This window comes from Panthera leo, chromosome D1 (assembly GCF_018350215.1).
Source record: "Panthera leo isolate Ple1 chromosome D1, P.leo_Ple1_pat1.1, whole genome shotgun sequence".
In the NCBI taxonomy this organism is placed as follows: domain Eukaryota; kingdom Metazoa; phylum Chordata; class Mammalia; order Carnivora; family Felidae; genus Panthera; species Panthera leo.
The window spans coordinates 38,511,320-38,538,968 of NC_056688.1; the positions used below are offsets into that span (position 1 = coordinate 38,511,320).

General features: G+C 48.9%; 1 protein-coding gene and 1 long non-coding RNA gene across 3 annotated transcripts; one reads left to right on the forward strand and one right to left on the reverse strand.

Annotated features, from left to right (window-relative positions):
• Positions 1-721: 721 nt before the first annotated feature.
• ENDOD1 (endonuclease domain containing 1) lies at positions 722-27,566 on the reverse strand. 2 transcript variants are annotated; one of them, XM_042905097.1, is made up of 3 exons: positions 27,219-27,566; positions 4,111-5,010; positions 722-2,585 (listed from the first exon to the last, which is right to left on the reverse strand). In XM_042905097.1, the coding sequence occupies exons 1-3, from the start codon at positions 27,516-27,518 to the stop codon at positions 2,571-2,573; spliced, it is 1,215 nt and encodes a 404-aa protein (XP_042761031.1). In that variant the 5' UTR covers positions 27,519-27,566; the 3' UTR covers positions 722-2,570. The 2 variants fall into 2 exon arrangements, with proteins under 2 accessions (XP_042761031.1, XP_042761030.1); XM_042905096.1 differs by having other exon boundaries at positions 722-5,010.
• On the forward strand, positions 4,805-10,527 carry LOC122199766. Its single transcript, XR_006193619.1, has 3 exons — positions 4,805-4,893; positions 5,528-5,678; positions 10,210-10,527. It is a non-coding gene; the product is annotated as an uncharacterized LOC122199766 (long non-coding RNA).
• Positions 27,567-27,649: the final 83 nt, after the last annotated feature.

Consider the following 27,649-nt stretch of genomic DNA (forward strand, 5'->3'; position numbering starts at 1 on the left):
AAGAAATTCAAGCTTAACAACAATTGGCTTGGAGCATAATTATTAGAAATCAAGCCACAATCTGGGGGAAATACCTACAGAAAGAGATGAGGAGAAATTCTGAGAACCCATGCGAGTCAAGCAGTCCACACTGTTTTGTTCCTGGTGTAACATTTTGAAAACACATTACGTGGTGAGCTTGGGTGAAATGCTGAATGAGACACAGACTCACATATCAGATCCTGCCCAAATGGGAAGACAGCCAAGAATCACCTCCATCCCAGATGGGGTGCCCCACCTAAGGCCACAGAGAATACTGGTTCTGCTCAGAGACTGCTTGTTATTTTTCATGCTGTGGGGATTCCTAATGAACAAACAAGTGTTTTTGTAATTTTCTATGTGATCCAGAATCAGTGAAGGCGTAAGCCCTTGGTGCTTATTTCTGAAGGACAGATCGCAAATACCTGGTGTGCCAGACAGCTTTTCGGAGAAAAGAACACTGAACAGTAGTTGTAAGCCCTCTTTCACTGATCTAACCCTCTTGTAGAACTGAAAAAAAAATTTCAACAAATCTAGATGAGAGCAGAAACTGCTTGGGTTGATGTGGATAAAGAAGAAAACAGGAAAAAATAAAAATCACAGATAATCCCCAAAGCTCATCTCAACCATTACGATTCTCCTCCTTTAGTTATTTTATGGTTAATAAGATAGATAGAATGACACAGATCGGCAGAACAGCTAATGAGTTGTCAGTAATTACTTTATTGAGCATTGCAAGGTGCACAGCATTGTACATAGCTTGAAAATGTCCAATTGGCTTTTTGTCACACCCTCCAGAAAGGCTTCCCTAATTTCCATGGTTTTGTGGGCTTTCTTCCTGTGCTCCAGGGGGCACGTTCCCTGCAGCACCAGCCATGATATGTTACAGGTTATCCATTGTACCGTGTATTCTCCTCCACTAGATTCCTGAACTCCTCCAAGATGGGATCCGTGTATCGCTGATCTCTACAACTCTGCAACCTCGATGTTCAAAAATGCATGTTTGACAGATGAACGGCTGACTGAATGGCGAGTGCTTCATTCTAGTTCCTTCTCCCAACTCGCTAGTCTGCATTGAGGTGGAAGTGCTGATGGTGAGTGAGAAGCCAACACTCAAAAGGCACAATGGAAAACAGGAGTGTCCAAAGGCGTGGCTGATCCACAGACTAGAAAATTAGCTCCATAATGAGGAAGAGTTGGCTGACCTCTCGTGGGCCTGAGAACATAACAGAGCCACAGAAAAGTCTTCAAGCCAGAGACAGGGTTCATCGATCCGGATTCACACCTCAAATTCTCATCTCAAAGCCCAAAGTAGCTTGGTTGGCAAGGTCAGCAGTCCAACCACTTGCTAGAGCCAGCTCCGGTAAACGAGAGGCACAGCCAACCCTCGCGGTCCAGAGTGGAGGGTCTCGGCCACCTAACCTTAAGGATATATTTTGCTTTATTATTCATTCCCAGATTTCACAAAAGGCCACACAAGAATAAATAAATAAGACACTAAACAACTACAGATGAGAAAGAAGCCATTTCCAAATGGCTCTTAAGAAGCAGTTTGGATGCCCTGTTTCTTGCATGGTGCCAAGAGGCTCAAGCTGCCACAGATGCCCCCTTTGGGCCTTGTCGGTATGCAAATATATACTGTGAGGGAATACAGATTCTGCGGGAGGCAGTAAGCATGAGGCTGTGCATGGACGGCTAATCATTTCATCACATAGGCTGAATCCCGTTGATGAGCCAGGGCCTAGGCTCTGTTTGATGGATGACGGAGAAAGCCCTGCCAATGGTCCAAGGAGGCAGCTGAGTAGTAACACACACGCACACATTATCTGACACCCCAGGTGTGGCAGGACAGGTACAAAAGACCTTGGCTCCTGGTCTCTCATCAGCTAGCAAAGAAACTAAGGCAAACCTGGCCCCTCCCTGTGCCTGGGTTTCTTCATCAGTTCGGGGTTTGGCCAGACCATCTCTCTTGCTACTTCGTAGATTCCCTTCCCTTCTGCCAGCAGGATTCTTGACCCCTTAGTACCAAGGCAAACCCTCACCCCTTACTACCAAGGCGTGCACCTCCACGCCGCTGAAATGAAGGGAAGCCCAACTACAGATGTTCACATTCACAAACAGAAATGTTGGTAAACTACTGCTCAAGATTCTTGGATAAATCTAGCGCATATCCCCCTATCATGGACTAGTCCGGTGTTCGTAATCCCCAACATTGTACCGCCAACTGGTCAGGAGAGCTACGCTTCTACTGGGTGCAATTCAATTATTTTTCGGCAAAATGTAAGTCACTACACTCACATTTCTTGTCTACTGACCAGCTGCAGATAGCTAGCCCATTATTCTCTCCTTGTTGCCTTTCTGGATCCCAGGTGTTTGCAACTAACTTTCAGATGAATGGTACTCTGCACTGCCAAGATCAGCATTTTACACTAGGCCTCTTTCTACCTCACGGCAACTCTTTAGAACGTTCAGAAAAATCCAGATGATTCCAGCTCAGCTGTGGAAGGCAGAGCAAAGTTTGGAAGATACTGCTTTCTCTTTCAGGGCATGATTTAAAATGACAAGTGCTTGATTAAAAAAAAAAAAAAATAGGGATTAGCTCTCAAACCAAACTTGCATTAATGGGAGACTTTTCTAGCCTCAAACACACTAAAAAATTATTTCCTAAGACATAGTGATTCTTATTCAAGTTTATATGTATATAAACTTAGATATATACGGATATGGAATTATAGCTAGAATAGTTTTTCTTTTGTGGCTCTTTTATATACACTTAAACCAAAACAATCATTTAAGGACAGGTCTGAGCGCTTTATGGTAATGGGGTACTTGCCTGATATATAACAAAGCCTGATCTAGAATATTAAGGAATGCAGATTTTCATATTAGCTTAACATGTCAGTCTTTGGGCCCATTCTTGTCAGCCAGAAATTTAATCTACACCAAGTTAATCCAAGCTTGGCTAAGGATGTTCTCAGACCTGCGGCACCTACTCAGAGCAGGGCTCCGACCCTTGCATTCTCTTCTTTACACCTGAGAGGACTGTACTACACTGTTCAAAGGGCGAAAAAATTTTGCCCTTACATTCAAACTCTGTTATGCCACATTTAACATAACACGCTTATCGTTACCTAAAAGAAAAATGCAGCAAAATTCATCTTTGGAAGAAAAAAAAAAAAACAAACACAACCTTACGGGTCCTTGGAAGCCATGGAAAGCTAAGGGATAGAGCAAATTCTTTTTATCCCTAAAAAAGTGATTTCAGCAGGGGACCATGTCTGCACATTCCCGAGGTCAGCCGAGTTGGAGAGAAAGAGAAGCAAATGAAAACGAAATCACTCCACATCATCTCTAGCGGTTTGCCCTCAAGTCTCAAAGAACAGAAACAAGATTCCTTTCTCCTTTGCTTCAAAACTCTTTGGATTCAAGTTGCCTTCTAATTCTTCCCTCCTCTGTAATTCTTAGTTATCACAAATGAACACCAGAGAATCTCAAGTGGTCCACCCATAGCAGAGTGAATAAAGATTCTAATGCTTTGGAAGTCTGCCCACACCACACAGATGTCCTACACATAATCCCAGCCTCAACCTTTCCCTTAGGTCAAGTCTAAATTATACCATCTTCCTTTGCAAAAACATGCAAATACCCCTACCAACGCTCAAAATAGAGTGGTAATTGACAGTGAACAGAAACCCATTGCAAAGACAAAATATTCCAGCTTTCTCAACTTTAAAAAAAAAAAAAAACAAATTCACCGTAACTGGACATGACTGTTTTTTTTTTTGAGTTCTAGAACTCCCCAGAATTGTCAAAAGTAACCTTATAGCCAATCCTCTTGCAGATACTAAAAAAAACCTGAAACAGGCCACCCATAGTACCAAAAGCGGCATCAAAGAGCAAAGAGATAGTGCCACCGAGGCCCACTGCAATGTCCCTGCACACAATCGGAACTGCGCCTATGGTGTGCACAGGGAAAGTGGCCACATCCACAAGGACTCGGACGGGAATGCCCAGAACGCGGCAAACGGCCTTGAGCAGGCAACAAAGGATCCGCAGAACGGCCCTGATGATTTTGACCATGACTTTGAGTACCTTCCAGGGAATGCTGGCCAGCTCTTCCCCAATGGCCAAGAAGTAGGAGATGGTGGCCGAACCCAGGCGGTAAAGGCAACTTTCTATGCCATTAATCACTTGCTTGGTAACAAACCACAGGAGGCACATAATGTTCTTCAGGATCCCCACTGCAAGATAATAAAGTAACTGGAAAAGCTTGATGACGGGGGTCACGAGCAGGCCCATCAACTTGCCCCAAAAGCTACTCCTCTCCTCAGAGGCCTCTGGGGGCAGCAGAGCAGATCTCTCGCTCTTTGCGCTAGAGCGGGCACTAGCGCCCTCTTCCGATCGCACCGCTCGCTCTTCGTCCTGGACCTGGTTAACCACTTCCAGGATTTTTTTCATTCTCTCCGTGTCTTGCTCGGTTTCGCCGCAGTTGTCCCGGAACAGCTGAGGGTTAAACGGAAGCAGTTTCTCCAATTCTTTCACCATCACGTCCTCTATGACGTCACCGTCCCGGGTGTGCTTGACAAAGCCCATGGCCCAGCCGCTGCCAGGGACGGCACAACAGGCTGCCAGCCAAACAAACGCAGGGACGGTCACTTTGCCATGAACTCTGCGGTCTGAGGGCACAGCGCCCGTGAGGATATACAGGTCTTCCCCACCGCCACACTGAGGGCCCAGGGCGCGGTCCATTAGGCTGTTGAGATTCATGTACCACCGCTCCCGGAAGGACGGGGTCATCGGAGCTGCATTTGTGAGAGCGAACGTGGCCACGTGGAAATCACTGCCAAGGGAGAACGGGAACAGCTGTCCTCTTTGGTAATCAGAATCCACGTAATCTGCACTCAGGGCCTGCTTGCTCCCCAGGTTGTTCACGGAGGCGATGGCATCAGTCTCATCAGTCCCCTCCTCCAGGTTGCTGGCGGGATCGTCAATCTGAAAGAAGAGAGCAAGGACTGAGATGCGTGCTGTTCACAGCGGCGACGGTGCGCTCGAACCCTTCCGCCAAGGCTCTGGAGTCCCTACGGCACGAACCCTCCTCGCGCTGGGGTTCGGGAGCGCTTGGTCCTCTGGTGCGCACACACTTCATCCTAATATCCCATGACACTGGTGTTTCAAAGTGGCTTCTAACTAGACTGTTTCCTGTTTTCTGTCCTGCGTACACTCCACCTGGGTAGAACTGCTCTGTGATAACACCTTCTCACACACACGCTTGCGCACGCGCGTCCCCCCCCCCCCCCACACACACATTGGGTATTACATTATGAAGTCACTTTACCATACCGTTTATAAAACATTAAATCCCAGGGTCTTATGATAGTCTGCTAGCTGACCTCCACTGACAGAAATCCCCATTATGATTCCTATGTCTTGTCTTAAAACCATTGTTTTAACCTATGACAAAACTCTTCTGATCCCAAGGTGACGAGTGTTTTAATGTCATCTGTTACAGCATCATCTGAAACTCTATCGAGTAAAGGCAGCAAAACGGCTTCCCAGCAACTCTATGCTTGCTTAACTCTGCAGAACAATCAAGTATGTCTTGGGAGGCTCCACTTTCTGAAGGAATGTCAGTGTGTATGGAATTAAAATACCTAACTCAGGTATGGAAAACCGTACTAGAAATAGTAAGAGTATTTGATTGAGAAAGTCTAATATATTCTTTGACGCGCTGTCATGCAAAGGGCAGATGTATTTTTCCACACTCTCTGCAGACATAGTTTAATGATCTGGTTATTGCCATGATTGTAAATTTCTGACAACACTGCTCGCTGAAGACAAAAATACGCCTATGATGTAAGAGGTGATTTCAGATTACATTTCTGGGTGACACTTGTCCTTTTGCATGCACCACTTCATCTTACTCTTTGGTTTCCCAGTGGAACCTGTGGATGGAGGAGCAGGTACAAAGCTCTCTCTGTAATCCACCTCCCAGCTGACCTGGTCCCCCTGGGCCACCCACGTCATTTGATATAGTTCCTGTGTTTAGTGGAAAATTTTTTTCCTGATCACATGTTAAGAGGTTTTAGAAAAATGAACTCTCCCCCTCCACCAGCATCCTGCCCCATAAATAATCTTATAATAAATTCCTTTTTCAAATTTAGTGAAAGGAAAAAAACAATTGTTTCTCTCAATGAGTTGGCCTTTATGCCAGACAGTAAAAGCTCTTAAAACCCATGGGATTTGTGTGTGTGTGTGTGTGTGTGTGTGTGTGTGTGTGTGCGTGTGTGTGTGTGTTGGAATTAAATGACAGGAGAGTTTCAATTTTCTTCTTACATGCATGTAAGAAAAATAGACTGATAGAAAATTGCAGAGGAGCACTGGAGGGGAAATATTCATCCATTCAGTAATATTTATTAAGCGTATATTATGTGGGACCAGTACTATAGAAGGAAGCATTAGGACTGGTAACAAAAACCACCACCACGGCCATCAACACTTAATGAGCCCTACATGGCACAATTCAAAGAACTTTACATGTATTACATCAGTGAGTGGCTATGCTAAGTATTCACTCATTTAAACTTACAAAAAAACTAGGTACCATGATCACCTTTTGACAGATGAAGAAACTGAGGCACATCAAAATTAAGAAGCTTACTCAAGGCCACACCGTGAGTGGTGGCATTACCATGTGAATGCAGAAAGTCCAGCCTCATGGCTGGTGTCCTTGATCACTGCCTTATTTGCCTCGAAACAGACCTTCACATTAAGAAATTCACCATCTACTTAGGAAAACAAGACATAGGTGCAAAGTGAAATAGGAAACCAAGAGAAAAACAGTGCAGTGCGGTTTATGTTAAATGCCGAATACATGCTATGAAGAAAAAGAGCAAACCAATTTGAAAGGAAAGAAGGGCACAATGAATGCAGTCAACGATGACTTCTTCCTGAAGAAGGCAGAAGCTGAGGTGGTATTAGGAGGATGTGCAAGACTTGGATAAATTCAGAGAAACAGAAAGGTCAGCAAGGCTTAACGAGACTTCTACACCAAGGCGTCGGGGCAGAGACCAGCAGCCGGCGAAAATCGGATTCTGACTAAGGAAAAATGAAAGGATGATTGGAAACGGTGGCAGGAAGCAGATTATAAATGGTCTGATATACAGATAACTCATCACAGGATAATTATCACTACCACCTAGTGAATGCTCACTGCATACCAGGCACCATGGAAAGCTCCATACAAAGCATCTTTTAAATTTTTTTAAAAATCCTTATTTATTTTTGAGAGAGAGACAGTGTGTGAGCAGGGAAAGAACAGAGAGAGAGAGAGAGAGAGAGAGAGAGAGAGACAGAATGCAAAGCAGGCTCCAGGCTCCGAGCTGTCAGCACAGAGCCTGACGTGGGACTCGAACTCACGAACTGTGAGATCATGACCTGAGCCGAAGTGGGACGCTCAACCCACTGAGCCACCCAGGGGCCCAGTACGAAGCATCTTTTTTAATCCTGATAGGATCCCCCATTACCTCGGATGTGGCCAAAATTGTAAAGCAGGTTTGCCAATGACTACACTTTGGAAAGCACTGAGCTGCTGCGTTGACTCCTCACATAACCCTCCCAGCTAGGTGTTATCATCTTCGTTTTACTCACAGGAACACGAAAAGTTAAGCAGCAGGTAAAGGTCATCCAATATGTAAGTGGCAGGGCCAAGGCTTACACTCAGCTTCTCAGACTCCAAAACCCCAGCTCCGCGCCAGCAGCAGTCCATGCCTCTGGGTAAGGAAGGGAACAGGAGAGCCACAGGGCGGCCATGCTGGAGGACAGGCAGAGGACAAGAGACAACTGGGAAACACAGATGGACCCGCAGGAGAATCAGTCATCTAGTGTCACATCAAGAGTCAAGGAAGGAGAAAGCTTTGGCTACAGAAGATCAACAGTGTGGCACCTGCCAGAGGGGAAATGGAAGGATGGGGACGAAAATCAAGGCCTTCGATGATTCCAGAATCCTTAGTGAGACTTCAAAGGGCGATGTCCACAGAGGACTGGGAAAGGAAGACAGGTGGGGGAGGTGACTGGACAGAGCAAGAGCGGACTGCAGACCACTTGTTTGAGAAGCTTCAGGTAAAGGCAGGGGACGAGCAGGCCCTTTGCTGAGGAGCAGGTCACAGAGATAAGCAAAGATGGTCTTCCGGCCCCCACACACCACCGAGGGAAAGGGGCATTGGGAGGGTGGGGCTGCTCAGGTCTCTGTGCAAGGGAGCACTTGGGGGCTCAAAGGCATCTATCTCAGGGGCACAGTGTCACTGAGCAGAGCCCAGTCCCTGAGGGTTTCTGGGCTGCGAGGTCCATGCAAACATCAGGGACATGAGTCACCTGGTACAGATTTGCCACAGGGGAGTCTGTCACTGAGTGGGGAAGAAGAGCTATTTGTCGACAGTGACAACGGTCCGCAGAGGAGAACACAAACATGGAGGCTCGGCAGCCATACTCTGCCCCCATCCTTCCCCCTTCCTCTTGCTCTCTCTTCTCAACTCCTCTAAGGTTGCAATCATACCAAGTTCACAAGCACCTTCTCTGCAACAGTTCAGAGGCCTGGCAGGTACGGGGGAGTTCCCTTAACCCCCTTCCCAGCAGCAAGCCTGCACAAGGGTTTTGACGAGACACAGGGTCCCACAGGGCCAGAAGACAGGAAGTCAGTGAGGGTCCCGGTCAAGACCTCCAAGACCAGTCAGGGGGCTGTGCCATGGGGCAAGAGAGTGGCTGCAGCCCTGAGAGTGTGCACAGGGTCCCGGAATGTCCCAGAAGCACAGCGGCACGGAGGCTTTGCAAGAGGGCTGGAATGCCCAGGTGAGGAGGATGGGAATGTGGGAGAAGCTCATCACTAGTCACCAAGATTAGTTTTAAAGAGCACACACAATGGATCCAACAGAAGAAGATACTGGGATTGGGGAGGGGGTGGTGTCTGCATATGCAGGAGAACAGGCTCTTGGGCATTTGTTTCATATATTTTTACAGACTGTAAGGCGCACGAACACTGGCATCATCTCTCTTCAAGTTTATTTATTTTGAGAGAGAGGGAGAGAGAAACTAGGGGAGGGACCGAGGGAGAGGGAGAGAGAGAATCTCAAGCAGACTCCACGCCATCAGCACAGAGCCTGATGCGGGGCTCCATCCCACGAACCATTATATCATGACCTGAGTCGGATGCTCAATCAACTGAGTAGCCCAGGTGCCCCCAGGACCATCTCTTGTACTTCATCTGCATAAAGCATAATGGAGACTCTGCGTATTTTAGGTTCTTGGTGGGTGTTGCTTATTAGTATTCTGGTGGTGAGGACACCAATGCCACAGGGGGATGGGACAGCAAAGGGAATGGTACTGGGAGCACATGGAGAAGAGTCAGCCGGGGGTGAAGGGACCTCTCCTGAGAACATGGCGGGAAGGGGAGAGGACACGGGGAATTGGTATGGGTCAGTTCTCTGCCGTAAGTGGGGACATGGAGGCAGAGCGTCAGGAGGGCAGGGAAGGTCTGCCAGCCTCTGGTGGTCACCGTGCCAGGGAATTCATGAGAGAGGGCAGGAAAGACGCTGGAAAGAAGGGAAGGCTCCATGGAAGCCAACCAGGATGGGGACAGACCAGCTGTGCTTAGGCCAGAGTTACAGTTTTTGTACTGTTTTGTGCACAGCCGTGACCCACAGGTCAGGGACAGGTGCAGAGAAAGAACTGGTGGGACTGAAGTGGGGCAGCCTTGGCACTGCAAACAGAATTGAAGCACCTCAGAGTCCAGGTGGGCAGGGACGGAGGGTGGCAGGTGGCAGCCACTGGCACTGCTGATGGAGAGACTTGAGTGGGTGCGAGCGCAGGTGACGAGCAAGACGGGCTCAGGGGATGTGGACCGGGGAGGCTGGGGAGTGGCAGCCAGGTGTGGCTGAGGGGGACGGGACACAAGTGGATGGTCGATTTAGGCAAGCAGAGACAAATTGGGGGACAGCTGGCAGGCACTGAAACTGTGTTTCTTCATCTGTCCATCCCACTATACTGAAGGGTCCGAGACAGTGCCCGATCACCTCTGTGCTCCTGCAGCCAGCACAGCGGCCCTTTGTCATCGGGGAGTGACTGACAGTTGTTGCAAGAGTGACCTCATTTGACCTCTGCAACAATCTTCTGATGCACATCATCTCTTACAATTTGCAGATGAGAAAGAGAGGCTCCAGAGAGGTCAGCTCGTCCTCTGGTTCTGCTCCACGATCCGCCGCATGGAAAAGGTGGTCATCTAGAAGGATCATCAAAACGGTTCTGGAACTTTGTGATGATTCGGAAAGGGGTGGTGTTTCCTCCCCCTGGAGAATCTTAGCCTGAGGCTAGATAAGCTCTCGGCTGGGCTGATTCAGATAAGATCCTGTGATCAGGAGAGACCCCCCGTGAGCGCCTACCTACTCTGTGGGGACAAACAGGCTGTTCTTTTGGGAGCTGTTTTATTTTCAACAAGACTAAGTGATTGAATGAGCAGAACAGCTGGTATTCCGATTTTGCTTCTGCGCTGAACTATGATACACACACACATACACACACACACACAGGGACATTAAAAAGATGCTATCATCCCGCTGCCCACCACGAAGTGGGTAAGAGGGCCCCCTCCTTACAAGGAACATGAGTGCAGCTGACAGCGGTGACATCGGATGATCTTATCAGACCTGGAGCTGGATGCGCAAACAGGGCCTCTGCACAGTCACGCACATCAGAATGAACTAGATCTGAGGCCTTGGGTGAAGTCTGAGACAATGTACTTGCCATGGAAAATATGCAGCTCGAGGAAAGAGCTGCCTTTCAGAAAAGTAGCAGGAGGCTGGTGAAGCCTCCATAGCAAAAGAGGGGCGTTTGAGGAAGGACAAACCGTAAGACCTTTCAGCTCTCAGGAAGGGAATAAACAGTTCCGGCCCACCCATTTAAGAAGAAAAAAAAAAAAAAAATCCTCCCTATTTGGCATCCAAAATATTCTCTATCCCCTTGGGAACAGAAACAGCTTTAGAAGACCTACTAGGATTTTTTTCTTTTTTCTTTTTTTTTTTTTTTTTTCTTTTGAAAGAGAAACACAGGGCTTTTCATTTCCTGACCAGCCCTTTTGCACTCAGGCAGGCCTTGGGGTGCCCTCCGCCTTCCTCCCTGTGAATCACCCTTCCTCTGGGCCCCCAGGGCCGCTCACACACCTTCCTGCCTGGGGAGGAGCAGGCCTTCCAGCTCTCCTGGTGCTGTGCACACAGTAGGTGTTCAGCCCGTGTCCGGGGTGTGGAGGTAGAAAGATAAGCTGCGTGAAGGGTTCTCTCCCCCCGAGTCAGAAGATGATGGAAAAGAAAGAATCAAAGGATGTCCCACTTCCATTTCAACCTTTTCTTGAAAATTTAAAAAAATGGAAAGAAACGGGGGGATTAAAAAATGCACCAACCCTAAACTGGCAATACACGGCTAGGCCAGCAAAGGATGCCTGAGGGGAGGCCCATGGGTGGCCTCAGGGACAGACAAGCTCCCGTGGGACTCCTCTGGCTGCTCCTTCTCATGCCCAACTCCAACTTTCAAACTCCTGCTGGGAGTCTACAGAAGTGCCCGAGTCCTTTAAGACCTTTCCAGAACTGCAGTACCTTCTCAGGTTACATCATCCCTGGTCTTCTTTGGTTTCCTTCCTCATTACTCACTGCAGCCTGTTTTCCACTCTGTTCTCTGCTTTCTTTTCCAGAGCAATTATTCTTAGCACTTGACCGTGGGGTACGGAATTCCAAAAAGTCTGTTAAGTTGAGACATTTCTTCCATTTCTAACTTTTTCCACCTTCCGAGTTCAAACAAGATTAGAGGTTCTTGGGTCTGGCTGCCTGTCAGAATCACCTGGAAGTTTTACATAAAATATGTCCAGGCCTCGCCCCAGACCAATTAAATGAGAATTCCGGAGTAGCAAGAGGGCTGGGCTTCTAGGATGTTTTTAAAGTTCTCCAGATGATTCTAAATTGAGAACCCGCTGGGCTAGATCTTTATCAGATTCTCATTCATCATATGGGTCCCTGGTGGCATTCACTCCTGCCCAGATAGCCACTACAAGAAATGAGTGCTGTCTCCTTAAATCAGTAGTTTTCAGAATTTAGTTTGTGTTAGAAGCACCTTGGTCCCTGTTAAAAATGCAGATTCTTGTGTTTCACACCAGAGGTATATTCAGCAGGGCTGGAGTGGGGTTCAGAAGTGCATTTTTAACCACGACCCCAGGTGATGCTGATGCAGGGGGTCCATGAACCCCACACCAAAAAACAAATGTTTAAGTCACCCTTGGGTAGTGCCTAGCTGGGCTTAAAGATTCACATAAGGGGCGCCTGGGTGGCTCAGTCGGTTAAGCGGCCCACTTCCTCTCAGGTCATGATCTCACAGTCTGTGAGTTCGAGCCCCATGTCAGGCTCTGTGCTGACAGCTCAGAGTCTGGAGCCTGCTTGGGTTTCTGTGTCTCCCTCTCTCTCTGCCCCTCCCCCCGCTCGTGCTCTGTCTCTCTTGTTCTCAAAAATAAATAAAACATTAAAAAAAATTAAAATAAAAAAAGATCCACATGATCCTTGCGATTTGTGAGAGTACTATTCACAAATTGCAAGAGCTGTGATGACAATACCAAGGGAGAGAATAAAGTATTATAGGGCCATTTAAATCCTCCACCTGTTGGAGCAGTGAATATTCTGATCATCAAACTGTGTAAACATGGATTTCCTACCTTATCCATCCACAGAATAAGAAGTCCTTTTTTGCTACTTATACTCTTTTGAGCAGATCTCACTATTCTAACATCTTCAATAGTATCCTATATTGCCTGGTTAAATGGCAAACAGGTATATTCAGAAGGCCTCCCCAACCCCTCCAATCTCTTCTCTCAAATCTTCCCTTTCATTCAGCCAAAACAGGCCAATCTGTTCCCAACAACATCAGTTATATGGATGTAACGTGTTTCCCTGCTTCCCCCTGTATGGGCACCCATGACTTCAGTGGTGGGGGTGCCTCACCACTCCTCTCTGCTGCTTGAACTCCTCCTGGGCGTTCAGGCCCAGCCCCAGCCCCACAGCCCCCATGCTGGGGGTGTCTTTTGGCCTCCCAGATCCTTTCTCTACTCCTCTCTGCCCTGCTCTGTGCCCCAGGAGGCTGGCTCACATCATCTGAGCTCTCATGCCCTCTGGCTTCTGCCTGGAGCAGCCAACGGAAGGGTGGGAAGAGAGAGACCAGAGTATTTATTCCTTGGCTCCCCCTGCACCTGGCTGCGGCAGCTGTGGCTCTGGCTGAGTTTCTGGGCAGTCATGGCTCTCACCAGGCTCTTGCCTGACCCCACGGGCTTGGGATGGTAACAGGTCCCTGCAATGGCTAGGCCCCAGGCGCTTTACCCTGTCTTGCTGACTCCCTTAGTTCTCTGTAAATCGTTTCTTCATTCAATTCTGTCGGTTAAACTACTTTGAGAGTTCCATCTGTTTCCTGCCAGGACCCTGGGTTGAGACAGCCTCTGTGAGTGCTTTCCCAAGATCACAGCTCACCCAGTCCTGGGAGGATCAATTCCACCTCAGGGCCTCTGTGGCATGAATTACACACACAGTTGGTACACAGAACCAGTTCTGTTGAGTAGTGAAGGTCCCTCGAGTAATCTAATATGGCCGCCCAAACCAGGCTCCCGCAACCACCAGGTATATCAGCCCTCGTCAACATGCCACAGTCAACTTCTGTTTCTAAATTAACTGAGTATTTCAGATACTATCTTTAAAAACAGCATTTCTGACCACGTGACCTCCCCCTCCCCACCCCCTTGCCAGTCACAACCAAGGGATGGCCAATCTGGCCAGCAACCAATCAGATGGCTCTCTTAGGTTTTTAATCCAACATAATCCAAGAAACTCAGAGACAGACAACAATTAGAGTATGAAGGCTGCTACATGCAGTTTAGAGTTGGTAGTCAGGCTGACCCATGGGAAAGCAGGAAAACTAGTTAAAAGAGGAGAGTAGGATAAAGACCCTAAAGTCTGTGGGACCATTTGGTTTCTAGAAGTTTCTGAGCTCTGGTTCCTTTGAGGCCTGTGTGTACCTCCGTTGCTATGTCTGTGAATCTACCAGTCATCTGTTACAACAGCCCTACCCTTCACCTGAATAAACTTGGGTAAGTTTATGATTCATGTACCAACTAGCCCGAAGCATCAGGAGAACCCAGCAAGCCCCCTGTGGGAATTGGGGCAAGAACCTTACAGACATGGAACTTCCCAGACACCTGGATTAAATCTCAGGAACAAAGGAAAGAGACAAGGCTGTCCTGGTTCCAGAAGTCTCGGAACAGACCAGAGGGGGCACCCCACAGACCAGAGAGAAGGAACTTCTACTAAATTCTTCAAGAAAGAATGCATCAATGGGCTAAGTAACATGGAGGACAGCATAGGAGCCACAGAAAAGGCTGAGACCAGTCATAAGAAAGGTAGCACTGGAGCAGGAGTTGGATTTTTGGTTTTTGTTTTTGGCCAGCTCGTATTTTATTAGAGAAATCCAGGATTACAAAGGACTTTAGAGTTGACCTTTGGACCCTTCTTTTTACCGAAGGTGGGTACAACACTGACAAAGCCCCAGTTTTGTTGGTTTTATTGCATCTGCTGTTTGGCCCGACCTATCTTCCTCTCCCATTTGGCCACCTTAGGAGTCTGACCTCTCACTTTCCCATCACAGGCCAGGAAGCCATTTCAGAAATAATACTGGGTCAAACCTAGGAGTATGGTCAGCCTCATCCCGGTTGTCTCCAAGGCAGGCATGGTCTGGGAAGCAAAGGTGACTTGTTCATTCAACATGCTTAACGTATATGTAGTGAGGGCTTGGACACGATGCAGAGTGGCCTTTGTACACACTGTCACACCGAATCTTCGTCACTCCCCCATGGAATTGGGACAATTAGCCCTGTGCCACAGACAGGGACTGAACTTGAACTCCCTGAGATTCGGTAACATTTCCAAGGTCACACAGCTGATAAATGACAGAGCTGGGACACGGCCCAATTTTGTCTCCCGCTAAGACCCATTTTCTGAACCACTCTGTATGCTCGCTCAGTCTTTGCCCTTTCAGGGCTAACAGTCTACTAGGAGAGAATTAAGCTGGGGTCACGATCTGCCTTCCTACCTTAAGTAACAAGTTATCTGCGGAAAGGGGCTGGGGCTTGTTCCATGACCACGTCTTAGATTCCTAGTTCGTGGCTTAGTACTGGTAATTGAATAAATGGTTTTGGCGTGGAAGAGAATGACAACACTAATCAAAGAGTCAATCAGGAGCTGGGTACCTGACTACTCATACTCTGCAGTGCTACAATTCTAGACCCGCTGATCAGGAATGAGTAAGTGAATGAGCAGATAAGAAACGGCGTGGGCTTGTTTCAATCACCGAAAACCCCTGTAATTCCATGCCTACCTCTTAAACCCCAACTCACTGCCAGAGAACAAATGTGTGATAAACTCTTGTCTCCGTCTGACTGGCTGTGACCACATTTATTACGTACAAGAAGAGAGGAAACACTCAAGCACTGGCCTGTGGCAAGAACAGGGGAGCAGAATGGTACCTAATACTGAGAGCAGCAAAAGCAACAGTAATGGGCCTGGTCAGTGAGCCACTCAGGCATGGAACTGAGGCTGAGATATCACCACTGTCAACCAATTTCAGAGTCACCCTCCTCAGAAAACCAGGAAAGGCTCAAAGCCTGTCTCCACGCAAGATTACAGCTATAAGAGGGGCTCAGATGGGCGTCCATCTTCAGCCCAGGTTATGGGCTTGAGGTTCATGAGTTCGAGCCCCACATTGAACTCTCTGCTGTCACCACAGAATCTGCTTCAGATCCTCTGTGTCCCTCTCTCTCTGCCCTTCACCCCCGCCCCCCAAAAAATAAATTTTAGGAAAAAAAAGAGATTACAGCTATAAAAAATAGCGTTTCTCCAAAGCCAACTGGCAAAATCCACCCTTCATTTTAAAGATCGCTAGGGACTTCACAGCCCTCGGACCCTTCCCCACGGTGTCATAACTCTCGCTGTCAGGAAATGGCTTATTTGCATCCAACCTAAACCCTCCTCAAACTATTAAATCTTATCCTTGTGTTTAAAGCACAAAAGAGACAGCATGTGCTTCTCAACGCTGTGTAATAAATATGATTTGAGGCTAGTAAATCTGCTCTCGGGCAAGATCATTTCCATGTGTTGGACCTTTCCTCCTGGGTTTTATGAACATCGCTCTTCTTCGAGTTCCTCTCGATGTGAGACGACACGGCAGCACGGCTGAGTGACAGAACACCAGGTTAGACATGAGGAGAGCTGTCAGCTCTGTCACCTCCTTGCCTTGTGACTTTGGGCAGGCCAGCAAGTCTCCTCTAAGAGGAGAAGGATCACCGCTGCTCAGGAGCACAGGAAGGGAGAAGAAGGTAAGATTATTTCAGGCTGTCCGTGAGTTACCTGGATACCGACTTGAAAGAAATAGACTTTGCATGTGGAGGCCCCAGGCCTTCTATTTCTAAATGCAATAAATTATTTTTGTGTATGTGCAAATTCACTCATCCAGAGCCCCTCCACTCTCCCACTCCATGGGTATGATGGTTGTTTGAGGGGCGTGCTAGAGTCCAAAAGGGCCCTGAACCTTGTTGACTAGAATAAAGAGTAGGAGTGCCTCCATGCGTCTCTATGTGTAACAGAAATCTCTGGAATGTTAGCACACACACACGCAAATTGTAAAGATTAGTTCGTTATCTGCGTGAAATGAGACCCTTTTCCTTATATACTTCTAGAATGTTCGAAAAATATTTTTACCATAAGCATATGTTATGTTTATAATCCTAAAAACCCTTAACATGACAAACAGGGGCCATCACCACACACAGCTGAGATGTATCTCGGGCTGCCGGGCTATAATAGGAATAGGACGACCCGCCCAGCGTTCGAATTTCACTGTTGCTGTTCAATCCATATTCGCGAAGCGCTCAGCATTCAGCGACACTCCTTAATTACCGCCCAAGTGCTGGCATTGGGCTAGACCATGGGGCTGGCAAACTACAGCCTGTGAGCCAAATCCAGCCTACCACCAGTTTTCATAAATAAAGTTCCCTTGGAACACAGCCGTGCTCGTTCATGTATGTATTGTCTGTGCCTGTCTCTGTGCTCTAACAGCCCAGCTGAATCGGTGCATCAGAGACTACACGGCAAACAAAGCCTGAAGTATTTACTATTTGGCCATTTATAGCAACGGTTTGCCAGTCCCTGCATTAGAGGGCGAGGATTTGACAGCAACAATATCCCTGTACCCTGCCCTCACAGACCTTAGAGTCTAGCTGGGTGGCGCTCAGTTAGTTCCACAAATAACTGTGCAACTGTAACACGCTAGCAAAGAAAGGTATGTTTGGTACTGCTAGAGAGTATTCTGGGCAGCTGATCTGTTTGGGAATATCCCAGAAGACGAAAAACAAAACCAAAACAGCGGGTACGGAGGCCCTATGATGGGCGTGAAAAAACAGCAGCACCACACCCCACAGAAGTAAGCCAAAGTGGCTAGAAGCAAAGGCCTGGCAATGTGTGTGACACCAGATAAGGCCGGGCGGGGAACGGGAGCCACGCGTGCAGGACTCCGGAGACCACGATAAGGCCTTATCTTTATCTGAGGAGAAACGGGGGGCCTTGGAGAGTTTCCGCTGAGGCTGTTGGAGGCACGATGGGATTAATGATCTGAGAGTATTTCTCTGGCTTCTGAGTGCAGTAAATTCAGAGATGTGGGTAGAAAGGGTTAACCAATGGGGAAGCTGCTTTGCAGAGCCCTAGAGGAAGGTGAGCAGACTTGGGCCTCCAAAGTGCAGAAGGCAGGGGTCACAGGAGCGAGGTCTGTCCGGCTGAGGTGCAAGAGCAAGGTCACCAACCACACCAAACGGTGCGCTTGGCCATGAAGGAGGCCTCTGTCGTCATGGGTGCCACGGCTCCAGATACAGTGGAGATGCTCCAGAACAAGGAAAGGCGTACTATGGTTCACAAACCCGGCTTTCCCTTCCCCAGCTTCCGTGCATCTGGAGACTACAGTGGATGCCCAGTCTTTCAGAAACGTCAACAGTGGCCATTTCCTTACATGGTCCAGTTCTATCATGCATCCTGGCCGATCCACTCAAAAAGCTGATGTGATATGGGTTGGCTTCTTCCCTCAGTTACGACTGTTATGACAAGGGGACTTCCGGAAACCAATGCTGCCATCGCCCAGACACAGCGGGAAGGCTCGTTGGCCAAGCTGCGTTAAAACCAGGTTACCTAGGACGTAAGGGCAAAGGTGAGAACTTGCACAGGGGAAGGACTCCAGTTTACCAACAGTCCTGAAGGCAAAAAAGGAATTTCTGTACTTTTAAAGAGGTGGGGTGTGCTGAGTTGGAGCAAAGTCCCTCTTCTGGTCCCAAATCAGGGTGTAATACATTACTGGGCTATGCAGTTTCAGAACGTGCTGGGCTCAGCCTGGCTTTCCTTCTCTGTGGAGCCAGGTTGGGTGCACCGGAGGGATTCTCGCACTCGCTAGGACCGACGGATGGATGAGCGGGTTCTCTCTCTCTGTTCCAGAGGTGGGGCTCTGGAGGGTGTAGTTTGCTTGCACCTTTTCCCTCAGGCAACTGGCACCTGGTCAGGAGCCAGGCTGTCAGGCTCATGCGTGGCACCCAGCCCACCTCCAGCAGCCAACAGCTCCACGCCCCGACAAGACCCAAGACCCCGCCCTTATCCTGGCCACGCTCACCCAGACTCGGGACGATCCTTGTGGCTTGAAGGAGTTTTTAGGTGATCCACTGAGGAATCACCTTATAGAGAATGTCTGCTTGCATAACGGCCATAGGAATGCCCAGGATGGATTAGAACGGAGCAAGACTGCAAAAGGAGGCAACAGCGCCCTCAGCCCAATGAGGCACTTACAGATCCTGGGACCTGCCGTGGCTGCAGGCACAAGGGTGCTCCTAGAGGCTGCGGGCACTGATGTTCATTGGCACGTGGCAGTGGGGCTGGGAACATGCTCTGTTGTATAAAATCCTGATTGGGGGGGGGGGCACCTGGGTGGCTCAGTCAGTTAAGCGTTAAGCTCAGTTAAGCTCAGGTCGTGAGCTCGAGATTCGTGAGTTTGAGCCCCGCATCGGGCTCTGTGCTGTTAGCGCAGCACCTGCTTTGGATCCTCAGATTAAGTGAGATTACATGTGAAAACACACCTAGAAAAGTGCCCTGTGTGATAAAGTACTCAGAGTTAGAGGCCCCCACCTGAAGCTCTGCTCAACACCCAAAGGCATCTCACCCTTAGGACATCTAACACACCAGCTCCTCCCTTAGTATCCTCACCTTATTCACAGGCACCTCCATTCTTCCAGTTGTTCTGGCCAAAGTCCTGGGGGTTATCTGTGACTCCTCCCTTTCTCTTGCTCTTGGCTCTTCCTTTAAAATATACTCTGAGCTAGAAAGAATGCCAGCCCCGGTGGTCCAAGCCACCACCATCTCTTGCCAGATTATTGAAACCACCTAGCTAGTCTCTCTGCTCTGCCTTTGAACCCTTACGGTCTGTTCTCAATGCAGCAGCCAAAATGACCCTATGAAAATGTAAGTCAGAGCACGTCCAAAATCGTCCGCTCAAAGTGGGCACCATGGTATCCCATCTCATCCCATCTCACTAAGAAACCAAGGGCAGGTTTCGTACAAATAGCCCAGAAGGCCCGAAGTGATCTGCCATCCCCCACACCACCTCTCTGACCTCATCTCCTGCTACTCTCCTCATTTCTCCTTCTCTCGACACATTGGCCTCTTTCTCAAACGTGAGGAACACTCTTGCCTCAGGGCCTTTGTACTTACTGTTCTCTGCCTGGAACATCCTTTCCCCAGATACCCGCATGACTGGCTTTGTCACTTCCTTCAGGTGTGTATACAAAGTCACCTCCACAGCGATGTCTCCCCTGAAAGCCCTTTAAAAACTTCACCTTTTCCCGGATAGGTCAAATCCTCCCGCCTTGCTTTATTTTTCTTCGCCCTTTCACTATTTAACATGCCCTGTCTTTTATTTATTTATTTTATAATCACCTGTGCTCTCCAGTAGATATTAAGCTCCATGAGAGACGGTATTTTTGTCTGTTTGATTCACTGCTCTATTCCCAGGGCCTAGAACAGTGCCTCACACATACCAGATGCTCGAATAAATATTTGTCGATTTAGTGAATTAAGTGACAAAGGGCCCAGGGCTTTGTTAAAGCATTAGGTGTTCCTGCCAACTGAAAATCAATCAAAACTCAAGACCGATCATCCCTAAAATTAAGGTACAAGTCAACTGGAACATGTAATTTAACTTATATTTTCAACTACTATGTCCGCCATCTGTTTACTCTCCAAAATGAAATGTACCATATTTTTCCTTTTGACTGAAAGTATAGAATGTCCTCAGCCTGACCTCTTTTGATTGAGCCACACTTCTGTCCGGCACTGGGTCAATAGAAGCATGGCTGGAATACTAATGGCGCTTCTATTTTTGGTTCGCCCCATGAGTCGTTTCTTTTTTACTTTTCCTTCCTTTCAGTGGCCAGATATATCAGCAGGCAGCAGATCATTGCTGCCATCAGATGTCATGTTCTACAGAATCAAAAGGGTACGTGGCCACCCAGGAGACACGATCTACACCTTGAAGGGGAAAACATTCTTGAACTAACAGTGATTCCAAGAGCACGGCCAGATCACCGGAAGCAAAACCACTGGCAAATGGGAGGATTTCTTTTCTCATATTCTCACTTGTACTTTAAAAGTTTCACTGACAGTTAAAAGGAAGAGATATTTGAAACCCAAGGAATACAATCCTTAGTCAAGGAATGATCCATTGAATCACCAGGAGCTAATAATTGAGCTACTGACAGGCTGACACAGGGATTTTCAGAATGGTCCATTAGGAGCAAAGCCACAAAGCATCCGGAGACCTAGATGAATTCAGTAAAGGAACAGCCCCAGTCAGTCCATTTGGAATCTGGAGAGAAAATACAAACACTGGATTTGGGAGACGGTACAATAGAGTGGAAAGAGTAGTAAGAGCTTGGGAATCCGACAGCCATAAACTCTAATCCAGGCTCTGCATCTAGCGGCTTGTACACGGTAAGGGATCAATAAATGATAGCTCCTTTCTGACCTATTCAGATTTAAGTGTGAACACTTGACGAACGGTGTCCACTGGGCTGTTTGAGGACAGAATATCCCTGAAATGTTCCGCCAATGTAGGGCAAGTACCTTAACTTGCCCCTGAGGATGACCACAAATCAGACGGGAACACTGAATTCAAAGATGAAGAAAAACCCAGAAAAGGAAAAAAATGCAAGGCAAGGTAGCTTGTGTGACTCTGGCTTTTGCTATCTGCGCCCCGGTAAGGAAGACATCGCGAGTGACTGACTTGGGAAGCATCCCTCTGAGTAGGCGCTTCCCAGACTTCTCACCCGGGCTCAGCACAATAGATTGCAATGCGATTGCTCACTGTTTTGTGACAACACACCTCTTGGTTACTCAGGACAGGGAGGATCTCAGAGGCGTGGGTTCAAGCCCCACACTGGGTGTAGAGCTTACTTAAGAAAATAATCTTAAAAACATAATAGGAGCACCTGGGTGGCTGTCAGTGAAGCATCTGACACTTAATTTCAGCTCAGGTCATGATCTCACAGTCGTGAGATTGAGCCCCACGACGGGCTCCGCACTGGGCACGGAGCCTGCTTGGGATAGCCATCCTTCCACCCTTCCTTCCTCTCTCTTTCTTTCTCTCTCTCTCTCTCTCTCTCCCCCCTCCTTTTGCCCCTCCCCTGCTTGCACTCTCCCTCTCTCAAAAACAGTAATAAAAAAAGGGGGTGGGCTCAGTTGGCAGAGCATGTGATTCGATCTCAGGGTTGTGAGTTCAAGCCTCAGGTTGGGCACAGGGCTTACACAAATGAAGTTTTTCAATTAATAACACCCATTAGAGTAAGAACTTAATAAAGTATACATACTAATATTTACTAAGACCTTACCATACTCTGGGTACCGTGCTACATGTCTGTGTGTGTTACCTTGTGCATTTGTCACAACCACTCTATGAAAAACACTATCATTGCCTTTAACGTACAGATCAGAAAAACAGGACTGGAAGAATTTAAGGTCCCATCGCTTATAAGTGGCAGAGCAGGGGTCTGAATTCAAGTCTCTTAACTAGAAAGTAGGTATCGGAATTGTCCTGTTTGCTGTTAGAAATGAAAGATCCAGTACTGAATCAAGATTCTAAGTTGTGATGACTGTTCACATTTACTAAGATTTGAAATATGACCTTATCGGACCCTTTAGGAAAACGCTTGTGTAGTTCACCAGAACATACCCTTCACTCCAGAGCCACCGACATCTAAGCAACATTTATGTGGCCAAATATGTGCTCCCACTGGTCCTACGACCATTGGGAAAGAGAAATAGAGTAGAAATAAAGGTTCCCATATAAAAGAGGAGGAGGAAAGCCCCATGACCATTAACGCAGTGGATTCACTGTGAGGTCAAAGAATCTCCACGACATACCGAAAGAGCATTGAACTAAGAGCAAAGGGTCATGAGTTCAAATCCAAACTGTGTGACATTGGGCACATCAATTAACCTCCCTTCATCTCTCCAACGAAGACAATGACATCAGAGTATTTTTGTACGATTAAAAAAGTGTAAGCTGAATATAAAGCCAGATCCATTCAGTATTCATGTTTAAAAACTGGTAGGATCTTAAATGTCGGTCTCCAGCATGAATTGACAATGTGCTTGAAAGGCATCACCGATACCTTATCCAAAATTTCTTCCATTAAATGGCAAGGAATCGAGGGACTAAAAGGTGTGAGGCTCCTGGTACCATACCAGAAACCAGTTCTCAAGTCTCTGGGGTCTTGACTGGAAGCCTTCCAAACCATCGTCATCACGCTAATGGGATTTTCTCATCTCTTTTTTGCCTTTTCCCCCATTCTCAATTTAAACCACATTCCACATAAAACCTACAACAACTCTCTGTTTTCTCGGCTTCCTTTGAAAGTTCTCCTTCTGTGCCTCAGAAGATCCCATTTAAATTCTTCCAGTGTGGGCGGATATGGGGATCCTATATCCGACACCAAGGAGCTGTTGTCTAGACAAGAGATCCAAATCATTTGCGTTCCAAAGGCCAGAGCAAGAACTAACGGGGTGGACTTAGAAGAGGGTTCCAGCTCTCCTTATGGACATGTTTGTATTAGCGGCTGCTGGCCAGCTATGGGGCAAGCCTCTGAAGCCGTACATGTCCCCCCAAGAAGGCTCAAGCAGAGCGTCTCCCTGACTGCTGCCTGATTGAGCCTAACAGTGAATTATTTTATTCAACACTTATTAAGACTGTCCGTGTCCCAGGCACTTAGGAACATAAGCAAGATGAATAAGGGTGCAGCATTCACTTCTCAAGGGCTACTGAGACAGACACATAAGTAGGCAATTCTAAAACAATGTGGGAAGTACAAAAAAGACAGAAATTATTGGAGCCCCGAGCAATGGACCACAATCAGGTGGACAATTCTTTCTGGAAGAGATGACACCGAGAAGTCTTAAAGGACGGAGGAGCGGAAGAAGTGAGGGGCAAGATGGGGGTAGTACAGAAAGGATTCTGGGCACAGGAAAGGAGCATGGGGTCCCTGGGTGCCTCAGTCATTTAAGCGTCTCTCTTTTTTTTTTTTTTTTTTTTAATGTTTATTTATTTTTGAGAGAGAGACAGAGTGTGAGTGGGGTCGGGGCAGAGAGGGAGGGAGACACAGAATCCGAAGCAGGCTCCAGGCTCTGAACTGTCAGCACAGAGCCCATCGCGGGGCTCGAACGCACAAACTGTGAGCTGTGAACGCACAAACTGAGCTGTAGTCGGCGCTTAACCAACTGAACCACCCAGGCTCCCCTTAAGCGTCTGACTCTCGATTTCAGCTCAGGTCATGATCTCATGGTTCATGAGTTGGAGCCTCATGTCAGGCTCAGGGCAGACCCTGCGTGGGATTCTCTCTCTCTCTCTCTCTCTCTCTCTGCCCCTCCCCTGCTCATGCTCACGTACGCTCTCTCTCTCAAAAATGAATAAATTTAAAAATTAAAAAAATGAATAAATTTAAAAATTAAAAAAAAAGGAATGAGCAGAAGTGACAAACAGTACAGAAGCAGAAGTACAGACAGTACAGTTTTATGAGAGGCAGGCCAGGCGGCCGGATAATACTAGAACATAGAATGTGAGGGTGGGGAGGAGTGAGAACAAGGCTGGAGCCGGAGACAGGAGACAGGAGCCAGGGCACGGACGGCCTTGTAAAACTGCATCCTGCAGAATGAACTTTGTCCTGTAGGTGTAGGGCAGCCAACACCTTGAAGGTTTTAAGCACAAGAGTGCCCAAGTTTCTATGATCTTCAAGTTAGGAGCTTGTTTTTCCCATGGGAAACTGCAGGACAGCTATGAAAGGTGCTGAATTGGGCTTTGGGAGCCGCGGGGCCAGGGCCGCCCTGACTGACTCATTACCCAAGGCAAGCACTGCGCTCCTTTGGCCTCCTGCCTCTCCCTTGCCAGTCTGCTCTTGGTAAAGCTGACCTCATAAAAAGGTGATGTGGGCACAGGGCAACTCAGCATTACCAAGTGCTCTGAAGCAGCCAGAGGCCCACAGCGAGCCCTGAGCATGGTTCTGCAGCCAGGACCCGGGCGGGGAGGCAGGCCTCCGGGAGCAGGCAGCAGTCAGGTCTGCCGCAGTGTGCCCCGAGTCCGCCTGCAGCTCCTCCTCCCTCCCTCCTTCCTTCCCTGCTTCCTCATACCCTCTGGCTCCTGGCCCACTTCACCGAGGCCGGGTGGGAAGGGGACCCAAGCCCATCTTGCAGAGGAAAACATCAGCCACTGCCACCGTTCTGAGCTCCCCCGCTGGGACCTCCGGCCTCCTGTACTGTTTCCAAACCACTGTTCATCTCAACGCTTCGAGATGCCATGTGGAACAATTTCCCCCATCCTCTCCCATCCCCTTCCTCATTTCCTGCCCCGGGGGCTCCACCGCCTGGATGACTCAGTTCTGCCCACAAAACCTGCTCCTTTGTGACTCCTTCTGTAACTGCATAAATGGCTCTGTCTCACTACACCTTCCTTAATCACTCCCTCACACCGACCTCTCCCTTCCATTATTCCCCTTTATTCTGAACACTTGAGCAGACTGGCACCTGCGTACTTGTACTAGTTTAGTAATCCCAACCCCTCCCCACGCACTAACCCCTGAAGCCGCCACTCTCACTCTTGATGTTCCTCCTCCTGTCTCTCTTCTGAACTCTGCCTCATCCTTCCAGGCACAGCACCAATGTCACCCTGACCCTAAGGCTTTCCCCTTTCACCCTGGAAACAGGTGAAATCTAGTAGGATTTTGTTTACCTTTATCGGTTTCGCTTATGTCCTAAAAACAGCTGGTACTTATATGCCAGGCATCTCTTAGGGAACTTTATATAGTAACTCATTTAATCCTCAACACCACCCCGTCATTAGCTCTAAAATAACCTGGCCAAGTTTACAGCTAGCTGAGAGGAGCTGATTCTCGAACCCACGCAGCCCAGCTCTCATCAGCTGATTCTTCACCTGCACACTAGGAAACCTTAGAGCTCAAGGGGTATCCTCTGTTCTCCTGGTGCCCTAAGAGCCTGGCACCCAGCAGGTGACTGATGACTAAATGTGCTCTGAATTGAACTGAAATTTGTTTAGCGTGCCTCCCTGTGTTCTCCTCGCCATGTATATGGTCTCCTTAAGCTGTCCACGAGACCCTTAAGGAGAAAGGACTAGATCATCTGTTTCTTGACAGGAGCACAATCGTGACGCATAATCATCTGGGGTATATGCAGAGGGCTCGAGGGGGTGCAGCTGAGGGCAAACTAAGTTTAGATCAATATATATCTTAGGTGTGTACAACTTAGAAAGGTTTTTTCCAATGCCTGATCTCATAGGTCCTGACATCATAGGCTATGGAATGGACACGGAGAGGAACGTAAGAAGACTGAGGTGCAAGAGTGCGTGAGACCCGGCCAAGCTCTCAGAGCTAGAAATATCTGAATGGCATTGCAGGGATTACAACCCAGGGCTCTGAATGAAGCACCTGAAAGCCAATCTGTTCGCCCATGTGGTTTTGGCCAGCTGTAGCTCTGCTCCCAGCTGGGGGGGGGGGGGGGTGGGGGTGGTGGTCTTGGTAGCTGGGGCAGGTGCAGGAGACAAGGTGGGAGGACGGTGAGAACTGACCAAAGGGGAGCCTGGCTGGGTGTGCAGGGAGGGGGATGGCTAGGCAGACGTGGGGCAGGATGCATTAAGGCAGTTCAGCAGGGCCTCTGGGAACCTTTTACAGTGTTTGGTCACCCTCACCCGACAGTACAGAACACTCAGGACATGATTTCCACGTGGTCTGATAACGTAGCTAGGAAGAGTCAGGTAAAACTTGTCTGCCCTTCCCAATAGTTGGACAGTTTCCCTACGATTTGTAACTCTCCCATTGCATTTCTACAAATATGTGCCTTTATGGTCCTAACACAACGCAACTTCAGACCGAATGTACTCGATGTCGTGTGCACAAGGGGTTTTTAGGCCCAGGTGGCCTCTGCAAAAGAGAAGCTTTTCCATAGTAGAAAGGGCAGTGAACACCTGCCCCATCTTCCCGGCTGGGCAGACTTCCACAAGTCTCTTCACTCCCTGGGCCTTGATCTCCTCTTCTGCAAAATGGGCATGAAAATGCCCACCCACCTACCCAGGCCCAAAGAACTGTGGCAACGACCTGCGCCAAGGCCTGGGAGCTCCCAGCCGAGGCTTTCGGCTGATCTGAAATGGTCAGTCTCACGCTCCTCACTGGTCAGGAAATGAATGAGACACTGCAGATGTCTACCCCGAACTGTAGGGGAGAACCACTTCCCACTGGGGGCCTCGGGGTGGACGAGGGCGGCGGCGCGGCTTCTCCGGAGGCTCGCGGATCGCCAGGCTCTTGCTGTGGCTTAGGGGTGGGGGTGGGGGTGGGGTGCGGGGACGAGGCTCGGAAACCCGGGGTTCCTGACCTAGCCGCGAAGACGCGGGGCCGCCCATCCCCGCCCGCGCCCCCGCCCGCGCGCTCGCCCTCGCCGCGGCTGCAAAGCGCCCTCGGGGGCCAGCCCCGCGCCCGGGCTCGGGCACAGCTCGCTCACCTGCGGCTCCACCAGCCAGCGGGGCTCCGCGCCACCAGCCGCGGGGCGCGCCGCGCGGAACGCCGAGTACACGGGGATGCGGTCCCGGCTGCTGTACAGGGTGGCGAAGCGCTCCGCGCCCGCGGAGCGCTGACAGATCTTCACGTGGGCCTCGGCCGCCAGCCCCGCTGGCGGGGTCCCGGCGTAGAAGAAGCGGTCACATTCGCCGAAGCCGGCTTCCTCCTCGCCCACCAGCCGGCCTTCCAGCAGAGCGGCCAGGGCGAGGAGGCTGCCCAGCGCGAGCCAGCGCGCGGGCCGCATGGCGGCCTCTGCGAACGCGGCGGGGCCGAGCGGCGGCCGGCCGGGGGGCGCGCGGGCTCTGCGGGCCGGGCCGGAGGGGAAGTCGGGACCCGGGCGCGGCGGGGCGAGCGCTCGGCGGGGCCGGGCTGGGC

Excerpts from the sequence above, each read along its gene's own strand:
- ENDOD1 (XM_042905096.1), bottom strand. The coding sequence starts at position 27,518 with ATGCGGCCCGCGCGCTGGCTCGCGCTGGGCAGCCTCCTCGCCCTGGCC. Across the intron at positions 5,011-27,218 it reads GCTGGCTGGTGGAGCCGCAG|ATTGACGATCCCGCCAGCAA; the intron begins GTGAGCGAGCTG and ends CTCTTCTTTCAG.